Here is a 14,626-nt window from a genome sequence, read left to right on the forward strand (position 1 = left end):
CATGCTATAATATATAATGCTATAATACACTGACTATAATCGTCCACCTCCGTAGTGTTATGGTCAGCCCGCTCGGCTACCGTACTGAAGGTCCCTGGTTCGATTCCCAAGGGGGGTAAAATAAATAAAAGTGATTTTTTCACTGTAATATTTATTCAATATTACCCTGGACTGGTACCTGAAGCGGAGGGCTGATCACCTTTCCTCCATGTATAATAAACGATCAAGATAACACTGCGTTTATATGACGCAGTGCCCTATGCACCATTGGGGTGCGGATAAGGGTTTTATTATTGTAATTATTATCTTTACGATTGTCAAAAGCTATAATTTATTGTATTTTTCAAATTCCATTTGTTCCACGTGCAGACAGGTCAATTTGATGTTATTTACAACATTTTGAGTGCGTCCAAATACTTGTTCACAAATCTGGATTATCTCCAATTATAGGCAGTTATTTTCATATTATTTTTTAACATCTCATCAAAGATAAAAAAACAATATGGAAGTCAATTAATCTTTTTTTTTCCAAACCATATAATTATATCGAAGAAAAACCTAATTTTTTCAATGCAAAAACGGTGTTTTAAAAAAATATCAATTTCGTAAAATGTTAAGTTGCGACTTAACGAATACTGGGCCTTAATCGTATGGTATAAATCCGGGCCTGGAAAGCCACAAATCTTGAATTTAGTGTCACATGGAATATGTAATATAATTACATCTTTCACATGACACGACCTTAAGGAACGATTTATTTTAAAGAAGTCGTTATTTCAATTTGTTTTAATTATTTCGTTCACAAAAGTCTGCAAAATTAAATTGGGTATTTCGAGAAATTCCGTCACCGCTGAAAAAATCACCGCCAGAAAGAAGAAATGACCGTTATGTTTACGTCCCAATTCGCTCACTCCTTTCAAGAACGTCATAAATCAAAATTTGTCAATTTTCAGTTGTGCATGTTTTCGGAATGCCCAGAAAATTTACTATATCCCAGTAGAAGCGGCATATTTTTAACTTAATATTTACCCGCTACAGGGCAAAAGGTGTTGTTTTTGCATTTTGAAGAAAAGGTATTGTTTAATTAATTTTTTAAATAAACTAAATATTTTTCAAATGGAGAAAAAACCTTCAGGTTTTACTCAAAAAGATCTGTTGCACAGTAAAAAGTTCAGTAAGTGGCTTGATATTTATTTTTAGTACATTGTGTTATATTTTTAAACTTTAAAAACGTTCTCCTGAAAAATCGAGTTTTTTGATTTATGACGTTCTTGAAAGGAGTGAGCGAATTATGTGTTTTTTTCTTCACATTTGCGAGTTGTTGCGCTACTTGGCGCCCGCTCGCTATGCAGAGCATTCGGGAGCCTTACATCATCGGGCGCCGAGACACTCGGCCACTCCCCTATTCTCTGTCCATTTACACACATGCTAATTCGCTCTATCACATCTTTGTGCGCGGCTGCAACCGCGACTCGACGTGCGGATATTTGTACAACGCCACCGGAATAAGTCTGTCGGATCTGCCGACTTCAACGTATTTCTCCATCTTTCTCTCTTCGTGTCTTTGGCGAAATAGCGGGAGTGTTTAACTATAATTTTCACTCATGAATTACCTACTTGAAATTAAAGGAACTTTTAACATCAAGAGTAAACTTTATAAAATAAAACAACTTTGTTTTAATCACTTTTTATTGGTACACTTTATCCAACCGGTTGGATAAAGTGTACCAATAAAAAGTTGTTAAAACAAAGTCTGTTTCCATGTCAAAGTGGTTAAGATAAAGTGTCTGGGCATTTCCCGTAAACGCCCAGACTTCCATATTCTTCTTCATCTTTGATGAGATGTCAAAAAATAATATGAAAATAACTCCTGTAATTGGAGATAATCCCGATTTTGTGAACAAGTATTTGGACACACTCAAAATGTTGTAATCATAAAAGAGCTATTCATAAATGGATAATGAAAATGGGCAGATCTGAAATAGATCGCAACATTCGGTCATGTCGTATTTTATTGCATGTCATAAACAATTTTCTTTCACGTGGTTTTATAAATTTTAAGAAACAACTTTTATCACACGCTGTGTAATGCAATCATTTATTGAAACGAATTTTACCGCACGCCGTGTAATTTACTCATTTATTGAAACAGCTTTTATCACACGCCGTCATTTATTGAAACAACTTTTATCACACGCCGTCATTTATTGAAACAACTTTTATCACACGCCGTCATTTATTGAAAACACTTTTATCGCACGCCGTGTAATTTACTCATTTATTGAAACAGCTTTTATCACACGCCGTCATTTATTGAAATAACTTTTATCACACGCCATGGCCTTCGGCCATCTATACTTCTGCCAGCGCGCACTACCGGAAGGCCCTCCATAGCGCCACGCCGTATGCTCATAACATCTCATGGAGAAAATTACGTCACTAAACACCGAATTATTTAAAATACTTGCGAATCACATGCGATCTCGTGAGAAAATTATTTGGCAGTGGGAATTATTCAAGGCGGAAGTCTATGTATTATAGGTGTGTCCACAAGTGTATAAAGTGATCGCTCAAGCCAGCCAAATGGCAAGTCGTAAACCCTGGGATGCTCAGACTTCCACCTACTTTCATATAAAGGGAGGAACGACAGATATCAAGTTAAGACACCTTCCATGTCTCGGGTGTCGTTAAAATTAAACATGTAGAAGTTAAGTTAAAGATATCTACAGTGATCAACAACCGTTTCAACATATAAAAGCCGTTAGAATTTAAATCTAGAAGTAAAGATAAAGTTATCTTCGTTGATAAATAACCGTTTCAAAAATTATAAGTCGTTAGGATTAAAAATGTTGAAGTAAAATAAAAGTTATTTAAAGTGATCATTACCCGTTTCAACATATAAAAGTTGCTACTAGAAGTAAAGTTTAAGTTACAGTGATCATTACCCATTTCAACATATAAAAGTTGCTACTAGAAGTAAAGTTTAAGTTATCTATAGTGATCATTACCCATTTCAACATATAAAAGTTGCTACTAGAAGTAAAGTTTAAGTTATCTATAGTGATCATTACCCATTTCAACATATAAAAGTTTCTACTAGAAGTAAAGTTTAAGTTATCTACAGTGATCATTACCCGTTTCAACATAAAAAAGTTCCTATTAGAACTAAAGTTTAAGTTATCTACAGTGATCATTACCCGTTTCAACATATAAAAGTCGCTAGAGTTATAAATCTAGTTGTAAAGTTTAAGTTATCAACAGTGCGTAGTGAACACGTTATCTTTTCACCGTAATTCCAATTCGGAATGTATGTGTGCGAATGTGTTGACTATTGAAGCTGCGCGTCACCCAGTAATCTTAGCAGATTTTTACGCCATTATAAATAGGTCGCATTTTTTGCGCTAGCCGCCGCTCGAAATATTCATGTAGATTACAATACTTCAATGAAACAGCTGATTAATGCCAGTCCACTAATAAATTATTCAAGATGACGTAATGGCGTTCTGAGTCCGGTCGATACTCGGCAGTACTTTTTATAATTCAGTTACGTATTTTTCTATTCCTAACGCATAAACTGTATGTGCTACTACATTGGTATTATAAAACACAATATTAATAACAACATTTTGAGTGTGTCCAAATATAAGAGTTTTCGCTCAATAAAAAAGCTTCTTCATCTCACCAAAAGATGTCTCTAGAGAAAATTTTAATGATTCTTATACAATGTTTCAAAATTGGATAATATATATATCTTATAAACGCAGTTTTATCTTGATCGTTAACACATGAAGGAAAGGTGATCAGTCCTCCGCTTCAGGTACCTGTCAAGGTAATATTGAACTTCATAGAATTTAAGTAGAATTGGTGAATGTTACACGTGTGTAGAGTGATCGCTTAAACTAGCCTATGACGGTCGTAAGACCCCGTAAATGCCCAGACTTCCATATTCTTCTTCATGTATGTTGAGATATCAAAAAATAATAAAATATAAATAATATATAGCGCCGTTTTCGTTGTACCTTTACTTAGCTGTAATATTATGTGATATGTTGTTTATTCTGGGACGAAACAGTAATAAAAGTCAAGTCGAAGGTTAACTTTCCTTTGGGTACAGCGTGAGATTGCCTGGTCAAATTTGCTACATCTGGCTAGGGTCTGTCAAGGTCGCATAGCCAGCAACCACACTTTAAACACATTAAGGAATAGTATTCACGAAGATGTTTATGTTTGCAGTAATTATTTTTTAAATTTTGTTGACAAAACTTTAAAAAAAAAAAATACACTTAAACCGAGGATAAAAAATATATCTTTCATATTATTTTTTGACATCTCATCAAAGATGAAGAAGAATATGGAAGTCTGGGCATTTACGGGGCTTACGACCGTCATAGGCTGGTTTAAGTGATCACTTTACACACGTGTAACATTCACCAATTCTACCCATTATTGACAACCACACTACTCAAATTCTTGGAAGTTCTATATATATGAACCAATTTAGAAACCTTGTTCATGAATCACTAGAACTTCACTAGAGACATCTATTGGTGAGATGTAAAGAAGCTTTTTATTAAGCAGAAACTCTTATATTAGTAAGTGATCACTTAAACCAGCCTATGACGGTCGTAAGCCCCGTAAATGGCCAGACTTCCATATTCTTCTTCATCTTTGATGAGATGTCAAAAAATAATTATTTTTTAAATTTTGTTGACATAACTTAAAAAAAACACACTTAAACCGAGGATAAAAAATATATCTTTCTGTAGCATTTATGAAATCGTTAGTCTTCCTCTAGATATCCTTCTAGGAAGATCCATAGCGATTGCCTGGTTCACAATATGATCAGGTTTTCTGCATCCTATGTGCCCATACCATCTCAATAGCCTTTCCTCTACCTTACTATTGATGTCTGTTACTCCCAGGCTTCCACGAATTATTTTATTATCAGGCGTGAACTCTTTATTTTGTATAATTTATATTTGAAGCACTAACTTTGTGATTTCCCATTTTATAATTAAAATGTAACTTTGTTTTAAAATCACTATAAATATTTTATTATAACTTAATTATAATGTCTACCGCTTTCGAAGCTAATCGCTTCTATATCAAGACTGATTACGACTGATTAATCAGTCTTGATAAAGAAGCTGTTAGCTTCGAAACCGGTAGACATTATAATTAAGTTAAAATAAAATATTTATAGTGATTTTAAAACAAATTTACATTTTTCTTTATTTTGTCTCTCATAACAAAACTAACTGTCAAATAGAAATTTCTGAAATGAGAGAAAATGCAAGGAGTGTACATTTTTTTCCTTCAAATTGTCGTCATCGATACTACTGGGCTGCGTTAACATTGATTCTTTGCACTTAATACAAAGTAATTTATCAGATAAATGACAGTTTTGGCTAAATGAAGGTAGATACAGGGGTCAAGGATCATTAAAATCTCTCTTTTACATAAACTTTTCGTTACAAGGTCAAAAATTAACGGGATCTACGTACCTACGTCTATTACTAGGAAATATACCCGTAAATGTATTTGATAAATACTACTACTACTACTACTTCTACTACTACCATCACGCCGTTTCCCCTCAGGGGTATGCGGAGAGGACGGAACTCCAATCTCTTCTGTCCTTCCTTCACATCCATACATCTAGTCATACATGCCCTCCGATTACGCAGACTTTTGACACCACCTAATGCAAATAAGTGCACTGTTTAGTTTATACTTATCATTTGAATTTACAGATTAATTTTGCGATAGAAGATAATTATTTTTATATTTTTTTTATAATAATCGTACTCTCTTTTGATATATCGCTCACTCCTTTCAAGAACGTCATAAATCAAAAATCGTCAAATTTCAGCTGCGCATGTTTTCGTAATGCCCAGAAAATGTACTATATCCCAGCAAAAGCGGCATATTTTTAACTTAATATTTACCCGCTACATGGCAGGAAGTGTTGTTTTTGCATTTTGAAGAAAAGGTATTGTTTAATAATTTTTTTAAATAAACAAAATATTTTTCAAATGGAGAAAAAACCTTCAGGTTTCACCTAAAATATCTGTTGCATTGTAAAAAATTCAAGAAATGGCTTGATATTTATTTTTAATACATTGTATTATATTTTAAAACATTAAAAACGTTCTCGTGGAAAATCAAGTTTTTTGATTTATGACGTTCTTGAAAGGAGTGAGCGATATATTATATATTATCTATCGATAACTGCTGATACAACTCTTATAAAACCGAAAATACATTTTTTAATAGCTTATATCGTATTTTCTTTATGGCTTCTTTGACAATTTTATTATCATTTGGTAATCAATTATTCCAATAATGATAAGCTTTTAATTACATTACCTTTTTAAATATCATATTTTTTAGCCTAGTAAATTTAAAAAATACATCACATGTCGCTCATTCCTTTCAAGAACGTCATAAATAAAAAAAAGGTTTTTCAGGAGAAGGTTTTTAAAGTTTATAAATATAATACAATGTATTAAAAATAAATATCAAGCCACTGATTGAACTTTTTACTGTGCAACAGATCAGGTAAAACCTGAAGGTTTTTTCTCCATTTAAAAATATTTTGTATATTTAAAAAAATAATTCAACAATACCTTTTCTTCAAAATGCAAAAACAACACTTTGCCCTGTAGCAGGTAAATATAAAGTTAAAAATATGCCTCTTTTGCTGGGATTTAGCACATTTTCTGGGCATTCCGAAAACATGCATAACTGAAAACGGACGTTTTTTGATATATTACGTTCTTGAAAGGAGTGAGGGATGTGTAATTAATTATACAAGATAGAAGAGGGTGATAAATTAAGTCGCATAATTGGGGGGGGGGGTAAATAAAGACCTTTAAAAATCAGTTAGATAAGATTTTAGTAATATTTTTAGTGTTTATAGCATTTACTTTGTGGTTAGTCATTTTTACTAAATTTTAGTAATATTAGTATGTTTGTTATTTCTTTCCGAGGTTTTAGTCTACCGGTTTCGAGACGTACCCGTCTCTTCGTCAGGACGATCACAAACAATACTATACGTTACTACCAGGGCGCTATTCATTACTTACAACTATACAAAATGTTAATCACATGCGTTTTTGGTCGATCTAAAGACCAATATGCACCAAGGATTGTAGAACAATATACACATAAAGCTGAGGTTTAACATGCACTTTGATGGCAGAAAAACGTGCACTAAATACCGAGGTCTCATTTGCATTTAAGTATCACATGCATATGCCCTTAGCGCAATGCTGAACCTCAGCCTTTAGTGCACATTGTCTGCAATTCTTAGTGCATGTTGGTCCTCGGGTGGGCCAAAAATCAATATTTTGTGTAGTTGGAAGTGTATAAATAGTGCTATCGTAGTGAAGTGTAGAATTTTTACATGCTGGTATAGTTATTGTCCTGACGAAGAGACGGCTACGTCTTGAAACTGGTAGACCAAAATCTCAATGAGCGTTTATAAGTATACTAACATTACTAACATTTTGTAAGAGTAAGATAAGATATTACGTATTAATCGCAATCCTTAGTTCCAGTTCATCCTCGTGATTTCGTACTGCGGTCATTTTCCGTTTCTATTATTAGGTGAAGAATCCGTCGGATAATCTATTTCCGCTTGTCCCACTTGTGTGTGGTCGTACTGCGTGTATTAATACACCGCACACTTGCACGAGGACACTTCATCACTCGATCACTTGTAGGCCTGATCTGAGACTCGAGTCGGGTGACTAATGACTCGTCCGCGAGAATCCAATGCACTTTTCGTCCGACGATCGTATCGGAATTCACCAATTCGTTTGCAAAAGAATTCGATTTGCAATAAAAAATTATAAAAAATGATTATATAAAATATTTTTAATATCATACAATACTTAAATTCACTCAAATTAAATTAATTTCTCAATAAAATTATATCAAATCATGGTTATCAACTCTTGCCTTGTTTTATATATAACATAACAATTTGTATAGCCTCCCACCAGTCTGATGATGTCGGTAACGACGAAACCCGGTCGCTGGTCAAATAAAAAATAAAGTGGAAAAGCTAAAAATATTGGTTTTAATCTAATAATATATTAACGGATCCTTATTCTCTGTATCCCACCCATCTATTTATAATGATCATATTCTCTAGTCAATTATCGTTGCTGTTCTAATATATAGTTTATTGTAACTGCAGACAGTTGGTGGAATTCCATATTGAATTGTTGGGTAATATATCCAAAATTAAACAAGGTTTTTGTTGGATTGAATTCTACATTTAATAATGTATATCTTAATACGTGACGCGTTTCGTCTTCTTAGGACATTATCAAACACTTGAGGAGTGTAAGATATACATAATTAAATGTAGAATTCAATCCAACAAAAACCTTGTTTTATTTTGGATATATTACCCAACAACTAAAATATAGTGTTAAAAAGTAGACGCATTCGTATAGAAGTAAAGTTAAATGCATGCATAGTTAAAACGTTGATATGCACATAAAATCTTTATTTAGGACTAGTATTATAGTAAAAAGATAACGCTTCAACTATGTGGTGTAGATAACTTTAACTTTACTTACATTAAAAATGAAAAACTTTTTTAAATACTGATCGATAACCGGTTTCAAAATGCCAAAATCGTTATAAATATTTTTTTTAAATTAAAGTTAACGTTACGTCATGCATTTAACGCGCCCAGGAAGTCGGCACAACTTGTTTATACAATACTCTCACTTAGAGTGTCGTATGTATGTATGTATGTATGTATGTATGTAGATTTGTAGGTATTGTGTGTGATCATGTAATACGCCTACCACATACAGAATGAAGTTATCAATTCATATTATTTTTTACATCTCATCAAAGATGAAGAGGAATATGGAAGTCTGTTCGTTTACGGGGCTGACGACCGTCATAGGCTGGTTTAAGTGATCACTTTACACACGTGTAACATTCACCAATTCTACCCATTATACAACCGCAGTACTCATTTTTTTCGAATTACCTAACGTCCAAGTGACTCTGAAATCTAGCTACGGCTTATGCAACACCGTTTATCATGTCCCTATTCAGGCTTCAACTTTATAAGTTTCATAGCCAATGCCTACTCGTGAGTGGATTTACTCTTTATGTTTAATGTTACTATAATTTCATGTAATTCATGAGTGAAAATTCTAGGCAAAAACACTCGTTGCAGTACTCAAATTCTGGGAAGTTCTTTATATATGAACCAATTTCGAAACGTTTTTCTTGAATCACTAGAACTTCACTAGAGACATCTATCTATTTGGACACACAATCAAAATGTTGTAAGTTATTAATTGATCAAACTCGCAACATTTCGGCGATTTCGATCATCTTTCTATTATTGGTGCCAGTGTGTCCGCGGCGCATTTCGTACCCCCGTTCGACTCCCGGCTTGTCTCGACCCGTCTGGCGAGCCACGCTCCGAGCGGACCATTCATCTCTCGAGTTATTTCGTCGCCGAGTCATGAATCACGTAATTCCGACTGCAATTCACGACAGTTTTGTGTTCATTTTTAATGATGACCTAATATTTTGCTCGCCGCAACGCGTTGTTATTCTCGTATTTTCATTCTTCCATTTTTTGCTCTTTAACCTTTCACTCCGCGATCTTTTAGAATAAAAATTTAAAGGTTTTTTTCTATGCCTATGATGCATAGGGCACTGCGTTGATTAATGCAGTCTCTAGCATGAAGGAAGTCGCACCATTCGCTATACACCGTAAAAATCTATGAAATTTCATAAATGAATTTTTCATTTGTAGTCGTTGCGGGGAGGTAGTCTAAATCCTGATTTTGGAAACTCCAACCTGGTTGCGTAGTAAATGTATTTTTCAACATTAGTCTAAATATATCTAAAACCAAACTTGTAGGATTTTTTTTGTCCACATTCGATTATTTTATCATATTGTTTTTTTGGTGGAAATTTTTGGACTGAAAATTGAATTTGTAAATTTAAAAATTTTGTAAATTTGTTCGCCTCCGTAGTGTAATGGTCAGCACGCTCGGCTACCGTTCTGGAAGTCCCGGGTTCGATTCCCAGGGGGGTCAAATAAATATAAGTGATTTTTTTCACTGTGATATTTATTCAATATTACCCTGGACTGGTCCTGAAGTGGGGGGCTGATCACCTTTCCTTCATGTGTAAACGATCAAGATAACACTGCGTTTATATAAAGTAGTGCCCTATGCACCACTGGGGTGCGGATAAGGCTTTTATTATTATTATTATTAAATTTGAAAAAGGGAGATAAACTTGATTAATGTGTTATCGAAATAATTCATTTACATTAAAATTCTAATTTATTGTTTTATAAATATTTATGTCCATATTTAAAAAAAATATGTAATATGTGATATTCAATATAATTACGCAGGGATTTTTCGTATTAAAGTGTGTCGAAAAGACTTTTTAATTTTTTTTTTTTTTAATTTACTTTTTAATAAACATCCTGTAGCTCGCCAACAACGAAATTCGTTTAAAGGTCACGAAAATCGTAAAACAAGTCTACGGACTTGTTTAAACAGTGTATGCTTAATGGTTTGAAAAAAGTTTAATTTGCTGCTTTTGCTTCTTAAATATGTTTAAAAAAGCAAAAAATACATATTTATTCGTACTGTTTTCATATAAATTCAGAGCGTATTACTGCTAAGTATTTCGAATGTCATCGATCGATTTTTTACTCGTGTTGTGGAATTTTTACTTTGCACATATTTACTATAAACATGTTGCAACATAAGTTAGCTGGCAGATGTTAAGGTTAGAGTTGAAGGCATTCGACGTAAATAAGGAAGCGGTTCAGTGTCAGCGGACGCGCGTGCGGCGTGTCCGGCGTGTCCGGCGCGACGCGATAGGGCGCTCGGGTGAGCGAGACGCGCTATATCGGTACCGGGGGACCGGGGCGTCGCGGCGCCGCCGGCCGAGCGGGCGGCGGCGGGCGCCACTGGGTGGCTGGTACTGGCGGCGGAAGGATCCTAGCGCAGCTGCAGAGCCGACACGACTGAGGTGCGAACACAACCTGCCGAATAATAACGTGCACAGTGCCACCGTCGCGATTCCTCCGAGTCCACTTATGTGAACCCCGTCATTTTGGGTTTATTCTCAAATTGGCATCGACTAACTTTCGGCATTGTGTTCCGGAGTTGTCTCGCTCGCAACGAGCGACCCTCGGCAGCGCCGTCTCACTCCCGCGAGAGCTATTTTTACGCAATAACAACATTGGCAAACGCCAGTTCGCGCTCTGGCGCATTATTTATATCAAAACAAAAATAGTGTTCTTCGGAGGATCCGGACTACCAAACGTATTTCGTATTCATATCGTATTGTTCTACTCTGAAAGGGATCATTCGATATTCTGTATTCGGTTGTTCGTCTAGTTCTCTTTATAACTGTTATATTTTTTGTTCGCAGGCTCTTGAAATTATTGACTGGCCGACTGAAGAAAGCGGACGAAGAACTCGCCGAAATAGCCGATACGCAAAAGCGCATAGCTGCATTAGTTGAACTCATAAACAATTTACTAGTGAAAGTCAAAGACTTCAAAGTGTTTGGTGAAAATCAAAAGACTCTCGAAAGTGATTTAGCTAAATTAAAAGACAGTGTTGGCGAAGCTAAGAAAGAATCTTTAGCGTCTATAGCCGGACTCAACAAGAAATACACCGATCGGCAACAGCCGGTCCCGTCGGATTTGGGTCAGGATCTTTCCGCCCTAGAACTTCTTACCGAAACGCTCACGAGCGCCATGGAAGAAAAGGACCGAGAATTCAAAAGGGCGAGGACCGTCCGCACGGACTACACCGCGGACGTGGAGGAAGTTCAGGGCTGGCTGCAGAGGGCGGAGCTCAAGGTGCAAGACAGGTCCCGGGAGCCCGAGGTGCTCAAGGAGAACTTGCAGCAGATACAGTCGGAGATCGGACCGATCGCCGACAAGCTGGAGCGCTTGACGAAGAACGGGCGGACCATCATCGACAACAGCCAAGACGACGCGGAGAAGGAACTGATTCAATCCACGATCAACAACCTCACGGAGCAGCTGTCGCAAGTCAAGTCTTGGCTCGAGGAGAGGAAGCAGAAAGTGGGCGACTGTCTGGACGCTTGGGCGCGTTTCCTGGCTCTCAACGAAATCGTTTGCCAATGGGTCAAAGAGCAGCGGGAGTTTTTGGCGCGACCCCTTCACCTCACCACGCTACAGGACACCAGGCAAAAACTCAACGAGTATTCGGTATGCACCTTATCACTTTATCGACGCGGCGTTATTACTCCTTATTTGATAACACCGCTATTAAAATTTCGCGCATATTGTTTTAATACCGCGATAAAATATCCGAGTATGAGTTTACCGAACGAAACCACCGAGCGCCGAGCGCTCAGTATTCAGTCTCGCTCGACAAGTGAGGACGTGCGGTTGTCGACTAGAAATATGACCGGTAAATGTTTTCAGTTTTTCGCGTCATCCGAATTATACTTTAATGATACTAATGTTTTTGATTTCAGAGTACTCTGAAGAGTTGCAAGGCGCAAACGAAGAATTTGAGCGAAATGGCTAAAGAATTAGAATTTATCGAGCAAGCGGCCAGCTTGGGAGAATTGCCTAGAATATTGGAAAGTACCGAAGCCGCTAAAGCGGAGGTAGAAGTTCGTCTAATGGAGAAGGTAAACTTTAAATGTGTTTCTAAAATCTGAAGTAAGTCGTAATTAATTCTCGAACATATTAATATCGCTTCGGCGCTATGTTTGTCGGTTTCCAGAATGCCCTGCTTCAAGAGACGTCGGAGGAATGGGAACAGTGCGAGAAGAAAATGAAGGATATCAGAAACTGGGTGGAGAAAACGCGATCAGCGCTGGAGTCGCCGCAGAACAAGAAGAAAACTCTCAGGGACCAACTCGCGTTGAGAGAGAAAATTCTCGGCGATATTCCGATTCAAAAAACTAAAATTTCCATGTCGATAGACAAGCTTAACGTGAGTTTTTGGGCGTATCGAGTTTCCAGTCAGGTCGATCGTTGGGAGCGCGCAGTGACGGAGCCTTATCGTCCGCAGGTCCACTTCCGGTCCGGCGTGGGCGGGGACGAGTCCGTGGAGCGCGCGGCGGCCGAGCTGGTGCGCGAGCTGGAGGCCGTGGGCGGCGCGACCCGCGAGCAGGCCGAGCAGCTGGAGCGCGCGCACGCGCAGGTGGAGGCGCACGCGGCCGAGCTGCAGCAGCTGCGCGCCCGCGTGCTGCAGGCCGAGCAGCGCCTGCGCGCCGCGCTGGCGCCCAACTTCAGCCCCCGGGACAGGCAGCACGCCGAGCACGAACAGCAGGTATGTCCGCTCCCCCTACAGCGCCCTTCACCGCCCGCGGCCAAAATTCTCCACGCTCCCGTGCACTTGGTACAAAAAATACCTTCGTCATTTTGATGGAATCGATTGAATAGCCGTACAAATGTTTTCACCATCGTGACGTTTATATTAAAAATAAGAAAAATTGCCCCGAATGCCAATTGGAGCTCGAGATATTTTGCTTTCGGGACGTGAAGGGCTCGTTTATTTTTGTATCGATATCCGCAACACTTTATGGTTCTTTTGTCTACCTACGATATTATACAGTCTCCGTGAATTTTGGATTTAAAAATAAATACAAATTTGGCTTATCACAATGTCTTTTGGCCGGTTAATCAAAAATCTTTTTCAAAATTGATGTCAATTGATCGATCTCGAATAAGTTGATTGTGGCTAGCGATCGATGCGACGACAGCGTCCCGGGTGTAGCGCATGACGACAGCGGATATCTTCTCCTTGTGCACCTTCGACTACCATTGCTTGGTTCTGGTATTTTCGCCTCGTATCATATTTTCTTTTATTATCATGTATATATATTATCTTCATATTTATTATTATGAATATAGCTTGGTCTAAATAAGGGTGGAGGATACGCTTTTTTCACCGCTTAATCACCATCAGCTGTCGGGAATGGAGGTACTCTCAAATGTGTTCTAAACAAGGGATGTTTTCAAAACTGTTTCAATCTTATTTGGTTCTCATTTTAGATGACATTTTTATTTATTTATTTAATTTTTCCGCAATATATATTATTTTGATATATATTTTTTTTGTTTTCATCCCCTGTTTTAATTTTATATTTTGATTATTTTTTCACACTGCATTTTTTTTCTTTTTGCTTTCTCCTTTCCTCTCCGCCACACAATCCTCGCGATCGTTCGTCCTTTATTGTTTCGATTCATTATCCTCAATAAGGCGTGTCGCGAACAGATAAAATCTCTGCAAAGTAAAATCGCAGCTCGCAACGAGCGCATCAAGCTGCTGCTGCAGCGAGGGGCTCCCGAGGTGGAGCCTCTCCACGACACCTAACCGCACTCGGGGAGGGGGCGTAGCCCCCGGCCCCACACCGCAATCTTCCATCGACACACTAATCGGACTCGACCTATCGCGTTACGCGATAGTTATCGCTGCCACTAGCATCAAAGCCTATTTTATCGATCGGTTTATATGATAAACCGTAATATCCGATGTAATTTGAAAAGAAAGTAATCTTTAGGGTTAGTAATATGAATGTTTTGTATAATATATCATCACTGAGAGAAAAAATAATT

General features: G+C 37.3%; 1 protein-coding gene across 1 annotated transcript in view; it reads left to right on the forward strand.

Moving 5' to 3' along the window:
• The window catches only part of LOC148312479 (uncharacterized), a 199,353-nt gene that overhangs the window by 108,466 nt on the left and 76,261 nt on the right, over nt 1-14,626 (forward strand). Inside the window, exons 26-29 of the mRNA XM_088276683.1 lie at nt 11,449-12,259; nt 12,532-12,690; nt 12,786-12,998; nt 13,077-13,337. Of these exons, the coding sequence (XP_088132809.1) occupies nt 11,449-12,259; nt 12,532-12,690; nt 12,786-12,998; nt 13,077-13,337 (1,444 nt within the window). The remainder of the gene's footprint in view (nt 1-11,448; nt 12,260-12,531; nt 12,691-12,785; nt 12,999-13,076; nt 13,338-14,626) is intronic.

This window comes from Brachycentrus maculatus, unplaced genomic scaffold (genome assembly GCF_059751285.1).
Source record: "Brachycentrus maculatus isolate JH-2025_06_01 unplaced genomic scaffold, ASM5975128v1 h1tg000039l, whole genome shotgun sequence".
NCBI lineage: Eukaryota > Metazoa > Arthropoda > Insecta > Trichoptera > Brachycentridae > Brachycentrus > Brachycentrus maculatus.